This window comes from Labeo rohita, chromosome 21, assembly GCF_022985175.1.
Source record: "Labeo rohita strain BAU-BD-2019 chromosome 21, IGBB_LRoh.1.0, whole genome shotgun sequence".
NCBI classification, from domain to species: domain Eukaryota; kingdom Metazoa; phylum Chordata; class Actinopteri; order Cypriniformes; family Cyprinidae; genus Labeo; species Labeo rohita.
In genome coordinates, this window is record NC_066889.1 from 2761364 (window position 1) to 2775177 (window position 13814).

The 13814-nt window shown below is 33.9% G+C and overlaps 1 protein-coding gene across 1 annotated transcript; it reads right to left on the reverse strand.

Moving 5' to 3' along the window:
- Positions 1 to 2659: 2659 nt before the first annotated feature.
- Positions 2660 to 5724, reverse strand: ndufa2 (NADH:ubiquinone oxidoreductase subunit A2). Its single transcript, XM_051092414.1, has 3 exons — positions 5572 to 5724; positions 2907 to 3013; positions 2660 to 2829 (listed from the first exon to the last, which is right to left on the reverse strand). The coding sequence occupies exons 1-3, from the start codon at positions 5676 to 5678 to the stop codon at positions 2738 to 2740; spliced, it is 306 nt and encodes a 101-aa protein (XP_050948371.1). The 5' UTR covers positions 5679 to 5724; the 3' UTR covers positions 2660 to 2737.
- Positions 5725 to 13814: the final 8090 nt, after the last annotated feature.

The following is a 13814-nucleotide window of genomic DNA, read 5'->3' on the forward strand; positions in this document are numbered from 1 at the left end:
CCCAAACTTTATATATATATATATATATATATATATATATATATATATATATATATATATATATATATATATATATATATATATATATATATTTTTACATTTTTACTGAACTGTACCATAAATTTGTCATATGGTGTGACATAGCGAACAATATACAAATAGCATGAGAGGGATTTTTCTTCATTGTTAGAGACTTATTTTCATATAGTGTTATTTATTTAATATGAAATTATAATCAACATAATTAGTTCCCCATGACTTGAACAATTTCAAGACAAACTTTGCTGTCATCCGTTCAAAACTGCTGAAAATTATACCATTTTAAGATGAGTGATATTTATATCTCCCCTACTGCAATACTTTATTAAAGATATGAGATAAAAACAAATCTTTTATGTGTCACACCATGACATTATGTCACACTAAAGGACAGAAATGGCAGTACTTCTATTTAATTTTGAACATGTTAAAGGAGAAAGAACATTTAATTTTAATGAAAACAATATCAGCATGTTTTTTAAACAAAACAAAATAATTTCCATCCACAATATTCATTAAGATGTGAATGAATTTTTTAAAACTATATGACTACTCTTTTTAAGATATCATTTTGATTCCATTTACTTTCTGCATCGCTCTCTTAGGATCTCCTTCCTTCTGGTGGATCCTTGTTCATTTTCTATCTGTGTCCTCTCTCTTCCGTTAATTTCTCTCCCTCAAATCTTTCTGTTTTTAATTTAAAAATATCATTTAGGGGTGTCACACCAAAGGACAACAAAACGTAACGCTTTTGTAGTGGTTACAAAAAAGATGAATATTTTACCAATTCTGAAACAAAAATTTACCACGTGCCCATGTCATGGTTTTCAGTAACATGATCATAAATGGGGCACTTTGACTAATTCAAGCTTTTTTTTGTTTTTGTTTTTTTGAAAAAATCATATGGTGTCACACTAGAGGACATGGTTTTCAGAGACAAAATGCATCAAAGATTGCCATTTACTAAAATAAACACTTATGCCGGAGTGCCGATATTTATTAACATTTTTATGCTTTTCTTTTTAAATAATGAAGAGCTGTCATTTACTGAATCATGCTTGAGACAGTCACACCATAGGACAATTTTGACATTTGGCTCAAAAATGTAAAATAATAATAATAATAATAATAATAATAATAATGAAAAAATTAATAAATAAATAAATAAATAAATAAATAATCGAAAAACACTGCAGCTTTTATAATAACAGAAAGAAATGTTTAACGATTTACTGCATTTTAGAAAACAACATTACTTATATTCATTTGAACCTGGCTACTGTAATTGTACATTTAAATACTGACTAATATTAACTAACAACATATACTTACTATTGGCTTAACTGCATGTAATTATGCATAATTTACTGTAACAAGTAACATGCAACTCTGAAATTAAGTGTTACTATAGAACTGGTGTATGGTTTGTAACAGCTAATTAATGTACAATTACCTATTCCGTGCACATACTTTTGCATTAAAACAGACTGATAGTCATGGTCATGTAACTGTTCTTTTACAACTGCACCTCATCGTGACATTTGAAAACCAATTTGGCAAGATAGCATTTCATATTGAATGGAAAAGCATTAAGTTAAGCAACTAACATAACCTCAAACAGAAATGGAGGTCGGATTGGATTGGGTTGATCTTGAATGTAAGTTGTTTACTTTCTACAAATCTAACAAATACAGCTCATTGAAAACTGAATGCAAGTACAGTTGACAGTTTACATTAGGACAGGATTTTGAGGTCATCTCTAGGTGTTATGATCTTACGGGAAATTTCAGAAAAAAATCTGTAAATATGTATAATTTCCCAGCTTTAAATTGCCACTTCATAATGGACTGTCTACACACAAAAAGCTTCTGTACACATCAAGAGCGATAACTATAAAGATAAATACAACAATCCATGGCAATGCATGCTAACATTCTATTTATTATAAGTGCACAAAGCAGTTTTGTCACCTGCCACTTTAAATGCTTGAGCTTTTCAAAGTAGTTTGGATTCTGATCAGCTGGAAAAAAAAAAAAAAATCTCTGAAAGTGATTCCAACTCATTCCTCTGTGTTATTGTTGTGATCTGAATTACTCTTTTAAAAGAAGAATGACTTTAAAACTATTTCTTTACTGCTAACGTTACAGTTACTGTCCTTGGTGTGAGTGGCCTTAACTCTTTTGGAAGCAGTTATACTGGAAATGTAAAAATGATACAGAAGACGTAATCAAGACATAAATCAGATTCTGAAAAATAAACAGTAAGTACGGGTGCATGAAAACAAAACATGGGTAAATGAAACAAAAATAGTAATAATTTCAGAATGATACATATTAATGATAATTTATGCTGTAAATGCCAGGTAGAAGTGTTTTTTTTTTACAACGTATTTGGGAACAGACTCACATTAAACCTTCTAGAGTACAGGTTACGAATGTTTGCTGGTTTGGTTTTAAAATATCATTACCACCCAAGTTATGTCTGGGACCCTAAACATGCATTTGTTGGTACTGTAATGCCAGGCTAGCATAAGCAATGAACGCTTATTTCTGATTACTGTAAATGTCTATAATATGGGCACATAGTCTACATGCTTACCTTCACAGAAGCACAAAAAAACAAGGATCTTTAGAATACACATTTATTTTCAAGTGTGGACACAAATAACATTTACATTATTTTACATCTGGACGCATACTTAGGGCTTTGCATTTACTACTGATTCAAGTGCTTTGGCCACTTGGTCGGCGTTCATGTTGTCCAGAGAAACACTGCGTTCTTTGCCAAAACCTGAGGCAGAGAGATGCACCATTATGCACGTGTTCATTTGTATGAATACGCTGTAGTTTTCTGCAGTATTTTCTTACCATATCGTGCCCACAGCGTGGGATGAACTCCAGAGCACTCTCGGATCAGGATGGGAAACTCCGGGTTTGCCTTCTTTAATGTCACATAATGCTGCTCAATAAAATCCCTAAAATAAGAATAAAAAATATGAATTATAAAGACATAAGAATAAGACTGGGAACTAGATCCACAGTTCAATAAATAAACACTGTAATTATATGGTAACATAAATAAAATGACCAGGACCATTACCAAATAAAAATGGGCATCAAACCATAGAATCCATTTATCAATTTTAATCATTTCTAATATGCTGATTTGGGGCTCAAAAACATTTATTATCATCAATGTTGAAAACAGGTTTCATATCTTAATATTTTTGTGGAAACTGTGACACATTATCATTTATACGCATTACTTAAAATAAAGTAAATTAATATGTTTATTCAACAAACACATTAAATTGTGCAAGTCCACTTCCAAAACAAAGATTCGCATATAATGTACCCACCCCCTTGTCATCCAAGATGTTCATGTCTTTCTTTCTTAAGTCATAAAGAAATTATGTTTTTTGAGGAAAACATTTCAGGATTTTTCTCCATATAATGGACTGATATGGTGCCCCGATTTTGAACTTCCTAAATCTACCAATGGTATGTTACGGTACAGTACGATACTTTTTTCGGTAACAGTTACTTCACTCTTTACTCTCTGTACATTTATTTCAGAGAAAAAAATAAGTCCAAAATCTAAATTTCAACATTTTGAACAATAGGGCCCTACAATCGTTTTATTTTTTCCAGAAATTCTTGTGTGTTTGACTTTTTTCTGATAATTAAATGAAGGCATTAAATATGTATTTATTTTTAATGAAAATTAAACCCTTTATATGTTGCCAATGGTTTATCTTTAAAATTAATACATGAAAGAAAAATTATGTGAATATTCTGTTTAAAAAAATGTAATAAAAATTGTAGAATTTTTTTCTACAATTAGGTTGTTAATCTTGTTGTAATATTCTTTTTTTTTTTTAAGCATTTAATTTTTTTTTTTTTTTTTTTTTGCCAGAAATAGGAATATATAAACACCTACATTATACTGTACTAAAGTAATACAAGACTAATACATTTCTGTTACATGTTAAACTGTACTTTTATTGTGACAGGTTGCCGGTTAGTTTTTGTGTGTACACTATGATATGATGCTAATTTTCTCAAATGAAACGGTAAAATTCGCCTCCCTAATATAATGGCAGGGGAAACACTGATATCAGTCCATTATATTGAGAAAAAAAATGCTGAAATGTTTTTCTCAAAAAACATAATTTCTTTACGACTGAAAAAAGACAGGCATGAACATCTTGGATGACAAGTGGGTGAGTACATTATCTGTAAATTGTTGTTCTGGAAGTGGACTTCTCCTTTAAAATGATCAAAACAGTAAAGACATTTAAAACACAGAAGATTTTCATTAATTAATCTTTCTAACTATCAAAGAATCCTAAAAATGTATCACAGATCCCATGAAAGAGAAAAAAAAATGGAACAATTAAAACCATTAATAATAATTGAGCACCACTAATAGTCGAACACCACATCAGCATATTAGAATGATTTCTGAAGGATCATGGGACACTGAAGAATGGAGTAATGATGCTGAAAATTCAGCTTTGCATCACAGAAATAAATTACATACATATATACATACATATATATCTATATACACACACTACTGTTCAAAAGTTTGGGGTCAGTACATTTTTATTGTTTCTTTTTTTTTTTTTTTAAGAAATTAATACTTTTATTCACCAAGGATGTATTAACTTAATAATTAAAAGTTTATTAAAAGTTAATAATAAATAATTTACATTGTTATAAAATATTTATATTTTGAATAAACACTGTACTTTTTAAACTTGTTATTCATGAAAGAATCCTGAAAAAAAAAAAAAAAAAAAAAAAAAAAAAAAAAAATCACAGGTTCCAAAAAATATTTGGCAGCACAACTGTTGATATTATCCAACATTGATCATTCTAATAATAAATCCGCATATTAGAATGATTTCTGAAGGGTCATGTGACACTTAAGACTGGAGTAACAGCTGATAAAAATTCAGCTTTTCATCACAGGAATAAATTCTATTTTAAAGTATGTTAAAATAAAAAACATTATTTTATATTGTAAAAACATTTTGCAATATTACTGTTTTTTTTTTCTATATTTTTAATCAAATAAATGCAGCCTTGATGAGCATAAGAGACTTCTTTAAAGACTATTACAAGTCTTACTGACCCCAAACTTTTGAACGGTAGTATATATATATATATATATATATATATATATACACACACACACACACACACATATAGATATATAGATATATACATATATACATATTTTAATTACTAGCGTTAATTATACATAACCTCCCCACAGCCTCTTGAAGTTCACTGTTAAAAATCTGTACGAACCCTCTACTCTGAATGCTACTTATAAACTACGAGTAGTAACGACAGAGAACTACAAGCTAGACGGTTTGTTAAGCAGTTTTCAGTCATGCAGGGTTTTCAGCCAGTATATAACGTACATAAACATTACTGCTAGTGATACACACAGACACACTCTACAGAGGACAGTTAGTCTCCTACAAAAAAAATCAAAAAGTAAAAAGCGCCAGTACTGCACCTGGTTCCCTGACTTGCAGCTGATATCTGACATAAATGCAGGCGGACCTCACGCAGATTTTTTGACAGATTTGAGCCGATTCCACGAACCACCGCTGCCGCCGCCATGACTGTCACCTTCACGAACGGAAGTGTTCTTCTTCTTTTGTTGTTTATCGGCCGCTGGCTAAAAACGCTTTCATCTGCATTACCGCCACCTACTGACTGGACGGAACAAGTTCCTATTTTTTTTCTCAGAAAATGCATCAATAAAACGCCCTTATAATTAAAAAAAATCTCTCAAGGAATTTTTTTATTTTTTTTGTCAAAAGCTTAATGGTGGAGACGTCATGTGACCGGTGTCTAGTATTCAAAGGTCTCTGGGTCACAGCAGCTGTGTGCTTACATTTAGCTGTCCCGATTCAAACTTGATTATGTCTAGCCTAACTATTACACACTTCTATAACTTGAGACTCTTCAGACTAAATGGTCATGCGAGAGCAACAGTACACCTGCGTAGGACGAAGCCTCACATTAATCCCAAAGCAGAAAAAAATCAACAAAATGGTCAAAGATTTCTATCTAGCACATGTTCACATATAGGAAAACAAACAACTGCCTTTGTAAAACTGCCAAAGGTATCACAACGATATTGACAAAAGAAAATCTTTATGGCCTGAAAAAAAAAAAAGTGCATGTCTATGCAATTAATTTTATTCATCAAAAATAATTTTTAAATAGGAGCACTGTGTATGGATTTTCCATGACGAGCAACTCAGAGTGCCAGTTGCGGTAGTTTTTTCACATCACCAGCACTTACTAAGAAGCAGATGGTGTTTGTGGTTACTGCTGTGTTTGCTTCACTTTCCGGTAACACACGCAACCTCAGTGACACCTTTCTATAAGGGACAGCCACAATCTGAAATAACTAGTGATAATGTGCCATTTGTTATTTTTAAATGGAAAGAGTTTACAAAGTAAATAAACAGAGATGATTTATCTGCCAAAAAAAAAGTGGTATATTGTAAGCAACTTCAACCGCATTTGCAGTGTGAAAGTTTTTATTCATTTATTGCAATATTTATGCATGTATGCAATATTAAATAGCTATACACAATAAATATCATTCTTTTCTCTTCAGCATATATCAGAGGATGATTTGGCAAGCAGTCTGTAGGCTTGTCTTCAGTTGTCTTTCTGTATCCAAAATGGAAAATGTTATGTTACCTGCACACATATATAGAATTTGTTCAAATAAAAATATCAGAATGCATTATTGGTTTCTGAAAAGTGTCACCCATGTTTCATTTAGTTGCCTGTGTTTGGCCCTTTACTGTATGGATCCACCTTTTTCCTATGCCCATGATGCTTTGTGTGATTTGTGAGAGTAACTTCTGTTAAACTGTAAACTGTTCAGCTAAAGGTTCACTCTATGAACTCAAAAATAAATACTCACCCACCAACCACTGAACATTAAATATGCAAAAGCATTATGAAATTACTACAACAGGGACTGTATTCATAAAACATATCATAGCGCTAAGGAGAATTCTAGCAGAAGCAGCAGTGAAAGTTCTTAGGTGAGAGTTTCCTCTTAAAACCTGTTCAAGAGGCTGCTGAGACTAAGTTTAATTAAAAAATGGGGAGAAATCTTAAGCTAAGATGCTATGGATGATGTCAACAAGCTTACTAACTATGCACACAGTGATTGGCTGATAGGGGATGGGTCTCTGTCAGTCATTTAATCACAGAAATGTTTTGTGAATACAGCCTCTGTTTTTTCTCCTCAAATCATCACGTCTCTTTCTAGGTTTGTTTTCATCAGATGCTTTAAAATGTGAAAATCTCCCATTTTCACTTCCAGTCCCTATTAGCAGCAAATTATTTGTTTAAATCCTTTTGAGCAGAACTTCCCCAAATTGGAAGAGCCTCCCATATTCTAAAATTCAGTAGACTCGTTAGGAAAAAAGTGGATAGCTCTGAGTTTTTAGTTGTCTTTGTAAGTTCTTCTTATTACTAAGGGAGACTTTTATACAGAACACGTTTTTCCATTCCAATGTTTCACTTTTTCATTGTTTTGTAATGTAAACACACACTAAACAGATGTGCATGACCGTTTCGCTTGCCTCTTGAGCGTCCTGTTTTTAAGACACCATGTCAATTAAAGAAAAAAAAAAAAAAAAATAAAAAAATAAAAATCAACTTTTATATCCAATGCTGCTCATCAATGTCAGTTCCAAAACAGTGGACCAATCAGAAATACCTAGAGGCGGGGCAAGCGTTGTTTACAGTCACAAGTTGGCATGACAACTGTTTTGCTTGATGGCAAAATGACATTTTGCCCTGCACTTTCTAAAACCATTCCTGAGTGCTGCGTCTCTCGTCTTAGAGGCACAGCACTCAGGAATGTTGCCTTCGTGTGGTTTATGTTTCTATTGTTTTTCTCCTGTGATTTTCTATGTTTTTTGTTTATTTACAATCCATCTGGAAAGTATTCACAGTTTGTTTCTCATGGTCTGAGAGTCCTTCAGGTGCCTTTTGGCAAACTCCAGGTGGGCCATCATGTGCCTTTTACTGAGGAGTGGCTTCCATTTGGCCACTCTACCATACAGGCCTGATTGGTGGAGTGCTGCAGAGATGATTGTTCTTCTGGAAAGTTCTTCTCTCTCCACAGAGAAACACTGGAGCTCTTTCAGAATGACCATCAGGTTCTTGGTCACTTTCCTGACTAAGGCCCTTCTCCTCCAATCGCTTCAGTTTCTGTTTGGCGGGGGCGTCCCACTCTAGGAAGAGTCCTGGTGGTTCTAAACTTCTTCCATTTACGAATGAAGGCCACTGCGCTTGTTGCGACATTCAATGCTGCAGAAATTTTTCTGTAACCTTCCCCAGATATGTGCCTCGATACAATCCTGTCTCGGAGGTCTAAAGACAATTCCTTGAACTTCACGGCTTGGTTTGTGCCCTGACATGTACTGTTGACTGTGGGACCTTATATAGACAGGTGTGTGCCTTTCCAAATCAAGTCTAATCAACCGAATTTACCACAGGTGGACTCCAATCAAGTTGTAGAAACTTCTTTCACGTTGCCATTATGAGGTATTGTTTGTAGAATTTGGAGGAAAATAATGAATTTAATCCATTTTGGAATAAGGCTGTAACATTAAAAAAATGTGGAAAAAGTGAAGTGCTATGAATACTTTCTGGATGCACTGTATGAAGAATGGGATTATTATGAATTTACCTTGTTATCTTCTTCTTGCGTGTTGACTACAAAGAGATCCAAGACAGAGGATTGCAACACTCTATTATCTTATCTAATGGTTGTTTTGGCTTATCATAATACATAAAGTCCTGAAAATGGATTAAGTTATAATTAATTAAAAATATATATTTCAATAATAAATATAAAAAGTCTTAAAGGGGTCCTATTATGCTTTTTCACTTTTTTAAACTTTAGTCAGTGTGTGGTGTGTATCTTTGGGCATAAAAAAGATCTACAAAGGGGATGAGGTGGGGGATTACCCTAACGATGCAGCATGGAGAGCCGCTTCAATGAACCACAGCGCGGAGGGTATAAACACAACCATTGACTAGAGCAGTCGATTCAGAGGAGTAACGCGTCGCAGATGTGTGCAGTACAGGGGGTCGAAACACGAACCCGCAATCTACTCCTGTTGCCGCGTGGGAGCCATAACACGCCGCAGACGTGTGCAGTGTGTGGTAAGACATCTATTCATCATACAGTGTAGATAACATTAGCTTCCCTTATAACGCGAGTGTTTTTTAAAATGTATAAACTTGCACTAGAATAGGCTAGGCTGGTTTGAAAATAATGAAACTAAGTATGTAAATAATAAATACATTAGCACAAAAATGCAGTACAGAAACACCGTCTAAGCTGTTCGCCAATCACAACACAGTGGGACAGCTAACCAATCACAATACCATTTGTTTTTCGGAAGGCGGAACCTGGAGCTAATCGAGTCATTTGTGCCAGCCTGAGAGAAATGTACTGTAATAATGTAAATTATGTTAAAAATAATGTGTTTTTTGAACCACCAAGCATGAAAGCATGTTCTAGTACACCCCCAAAACAAAATCTTACAAAAGACTTTGTAAAAGAGCATAATAGGACCCCTTTAAATCACAAACCTAACAAAAAGTTTTAAAAACAGCATTTTCAACAATATTTACAATAAGTACGCAGGCCCCCAATAGTGTAGCTTTCATTTTGCCATCCAGATTGCTTGGAAACCTCAGCACAAAATCCACACCTGTACGCAGTACACTGCATGAGAAAGGTTTGCAGATCTCGCCAAATGGTGTGTCTGTCTCTGCCTCATTTAAAGAGATCAGCTGTGGTCAAGACAGGCAATTACAACACACATCAACACATTAAGCATTCAAACACAGGTTACTAACTACACTCTTAAAAATAAAGGTGCTTCATGATGCCATAGAAGAACCTTTTTTGTCTAAACGGTTCTATAAAGAACCTTTACCATATGAAGAACCTTTCTGTTTCACAAAAAAATTCTTTGTGGTGAAAGAAGGTTCTTTAGATTATAAAAAGGTAAAAAAAAAAAAAAAGAGATGGTTCTTTAATAGAAACTTTGACTGAATGGTTCTTTGTGGAACCAAAAATCGTTCTTCTATGGCATCGCTGTGAAGAACCTTTTGAAGCACCTTTATTTTTAAGAGTGTAGTCCTCATCTACAGTATATGTTTTCACTATAATATTTTGGTATAAAAAGGGTCTAGGGATCTAAGATAAATGTCAAAAAAGCAGCACTAGATTTACAGCGTAAGCTTTATTCTTTATTAAAGGAGAAGTTCAGAACAAAAATTTACAGATAATGTATTCACCCATTTGTCATCAAAGATATTCATGCCTTTTTTTCTTCAGTCGTAAAGAAATTATGTTTTTTTGAGGAAAACATTTCAGGATTTTTCTTCAAATAATGGACTGATATGGTGCCCCTAGTTTGAACTTCCAAAATGCAGTTTAAATGCGGCTTCAAACGATCCCAAATGTGGTTGTAAACGATCCCAGCTGAGGAAGAAGGGTCTTATCTAGCGAAACAATTGGTTATATTCATTAAAAAAATACAATTTAAATATTTTTTAATTTCAAATGCTCGTATTGTCTTGCTCTGCCTGAACTGTATTCTTTCTCAAGACAGTTAGGGTATGTCAAAAAACTCCAATCGTATTTTCTCCATCAACTTCAAAAATCATTTCAAAATCATCCCACATCGCTGCAAGTACTGACCCAGTCTTTGCAAAGTGAACATGCAAAGAAGATCAAGCACCCTTAACAAAAAAGGTAAAACAGTGATATAGGACGATTTTGAAGTTGAGGGGGAACATGAGTTTGGAGTTTTTCGACATACACTAACTGTCATGAACCAGAGAAAAACCAGAGTTCAGGCAGAGCAAGACGGGACGAGCTTTTGACATAATAAAAATAATACAATTTATATACTTTTAATGAAAATAACCGATCGTTTCGCTAGATAAGACCTTTTTTCCTCGGCTGGAATCATTTGAAGTCACATTTAAGCTGCATTTTGGAAGTTCAAACTCGGGGCACCATACCAGTCCATTATATGGAGAAAAATCCTGAAATGTTTCCCTCAAATAACACATTTTTTTTTTACGACTGAAGAAAGAAAGACATAAACATTTTGGATAAGTGGGGTAAGGGGGTAAGTACATTATCTGTACAGTTTTGTTCTGGAAGTGGACTTCTCCTTCAATCACTTAACTTTTGAAAAAAGCAAACAAGACCATGTTAGCGCTGACATTTAAAGCCAAAGAACCATGTGTGTGTGTAGGTGGGTGAGGTGTTTTTCTTCACTGTGAGCATCAAGCATTCCCAGAAATGTAACATAACCTGAGATCACTTACAACCAATGTGGGTCAGGAAACAAGGTAAATGACTTGATAAGCACACTAGCAGTGTTAAAATTGTAATCTAAAGATATTAAAATGGTTTATGTGAAGGTTATGTTAGAGTTTTAATAATACAACATAACCTAAAAAAGGTCAAATGGAAAATTAAAACTTGTATCTGTGTGCATCACCTCAAAGTTCTGATCCATGAAGCAGGAAAGAGGTAAAAATGGTCCAACAATTTCACATTCCGGTTCACCTCGTGTATTCTCAACTGTGAATTTAGGCAGGCAAACATGGCAGTTTTGTCGAACATATCCGATGACAAAGCCTGGTGGAGATTGAACCTCCAGCTGAAATATACATACAACATACAATAAATATATCAGCCCCATCTCACAGCAATTTGTACAAAATCATAGGAGGTCGTACAAATTCATACGAATTAGCCACTTTGTGAAATACGTAAGAATTGGCCGTGACATAGCGTTGAACATACAGTACAATATACTCAAGAGCTAAACAAGAGAAGGATAACGTTCACACCTCATGGCTCCTGCAGCCGACTTGGCAAACGAATGGGTGCACCAGTCTTATGACCTCTTTATTATATTCATTAAAAACATTCATTATGAAGGAGCGTCCTTGATAGAGATGCCTGCTACAATAATCAATGTCCTCAAAAATACTGAAAAGAACGTTCCCGATGTCATCCTTCACCTTATATCTGTTGTCAGCCTTTATTTCACAGCAAACTGTAAGAAATTAAATGGAAGGAGATTAGTGTATTGCTTTTGATTTTGCTGTATTTCATTTATGGAATGCTGCTGAACAAACCTTCATCAAAACATTCCTCCGGATGAGGTTCTTTGTAGACAAACAACTGATCTATCTAAATTAAGCATAAAATAAAAGGAAATTGACGGCAATGACGGCAAAATGACGGCATTTGTCAAAGTACCATACACACCCTGGTGAAAAAACCAGCATATGCTGGTAGGTATGTTTGATGCTGGTTTATGCTGGTCCTTGACCAGCAACATGACCAGCAAAAACCAGCAAAGGACCAGCTTAAACCAGCATCAAAACATACCTACCAGCATATGCTGGTTTTTTCACCATTGTTAAGTATATTTTTAATATATTTTCATCAATATAATGCCCTGATGCTTAATGGTCTAGTATATTATATATACAATTATATTTTCCCAATCACACTACTGTATGTTGAAAAAGCCATATCTTTTGCTCAAAAATTATGTTCATATCACATACAACCCTGTCAGCTGTCTGATTTTGTAAAGTTGCTCATTCTGCATTCAAGCATGAAAATTACCTCAAATATAAATTAATTTCATAGTTTTGCTTTCAGTTAAATTAGGTTATCAAGACATTTGGATGTATGCTTCAAAAATAATGTGTTTATTGTGATATAACTTGTTTTATTTGTCTCTGAAAAACCATTGTCAACTAAGTTACCCACTAGAACACCCCACCCCCCCTTCAAAAAAGAATGGTTTGTCCCATTCTGATATAATTTGCACAGTATGATGATATTTCGTCTAGATTAAAAGCACATGGATGAAACACTAGAAGTGAAGTTCTCTCTCTTTCCCCTAATATTGGCTAAACTAGCAAACCTGTGTCAAGAGTGGATTAATTGACTGTCAGCAGTGTTACCCAAGTATTATTATTATTAGACAATTAAACGAAAACTTATGTACTGTTTATGAAAATATATTTCTAAACATACCATATGCTTGGTAGTTCTAGGCTTCCATGTACAGTAGGCCCAAAACACTAAAAAATGTCAACTAAGTTACCTGTCAATTGTGTTACCCAGTAAAGGTAACACGGTGGACAGTAGCAAACACAGATGGTATTTTATGCACATATTCCTACAGATCACCTTTATTTATATAGCACTTTATACAATATAGATTGTTTCAAAGCAGCTATGTAAGGTCATGTTTGGGTTTTTAGGAAAAAGGAAAACTCTTTTCTTCACATTGTCAAATTCTAAATGTACCCCAAATTTTGAACACAGAAAAAGTTACATAGTGTTGCTTTAAGACTGTATTTAATTATTTTAATTTAACTGTTAAATTGGAATAAACAGAGTATTATGCCAACACTGTGAAAAATCTTTGCTGAGAAGAATGTGACAAAACATCCCAGCATCCAAACATACAACAAAGAGGGGTGCTAACTTGTTTGACCAGTGCTTTAATAATATGGCAATATCTAAATAAATGCTGTGAATTCACTGTAAACCATGGCTTCCTGGGGCTTACAGCTTTAATTAATAGTAATAAAATATAGAGTCTTATCTGACCCCGGTCAAGGGCTCCGTATGGAATGGGCAGTGCG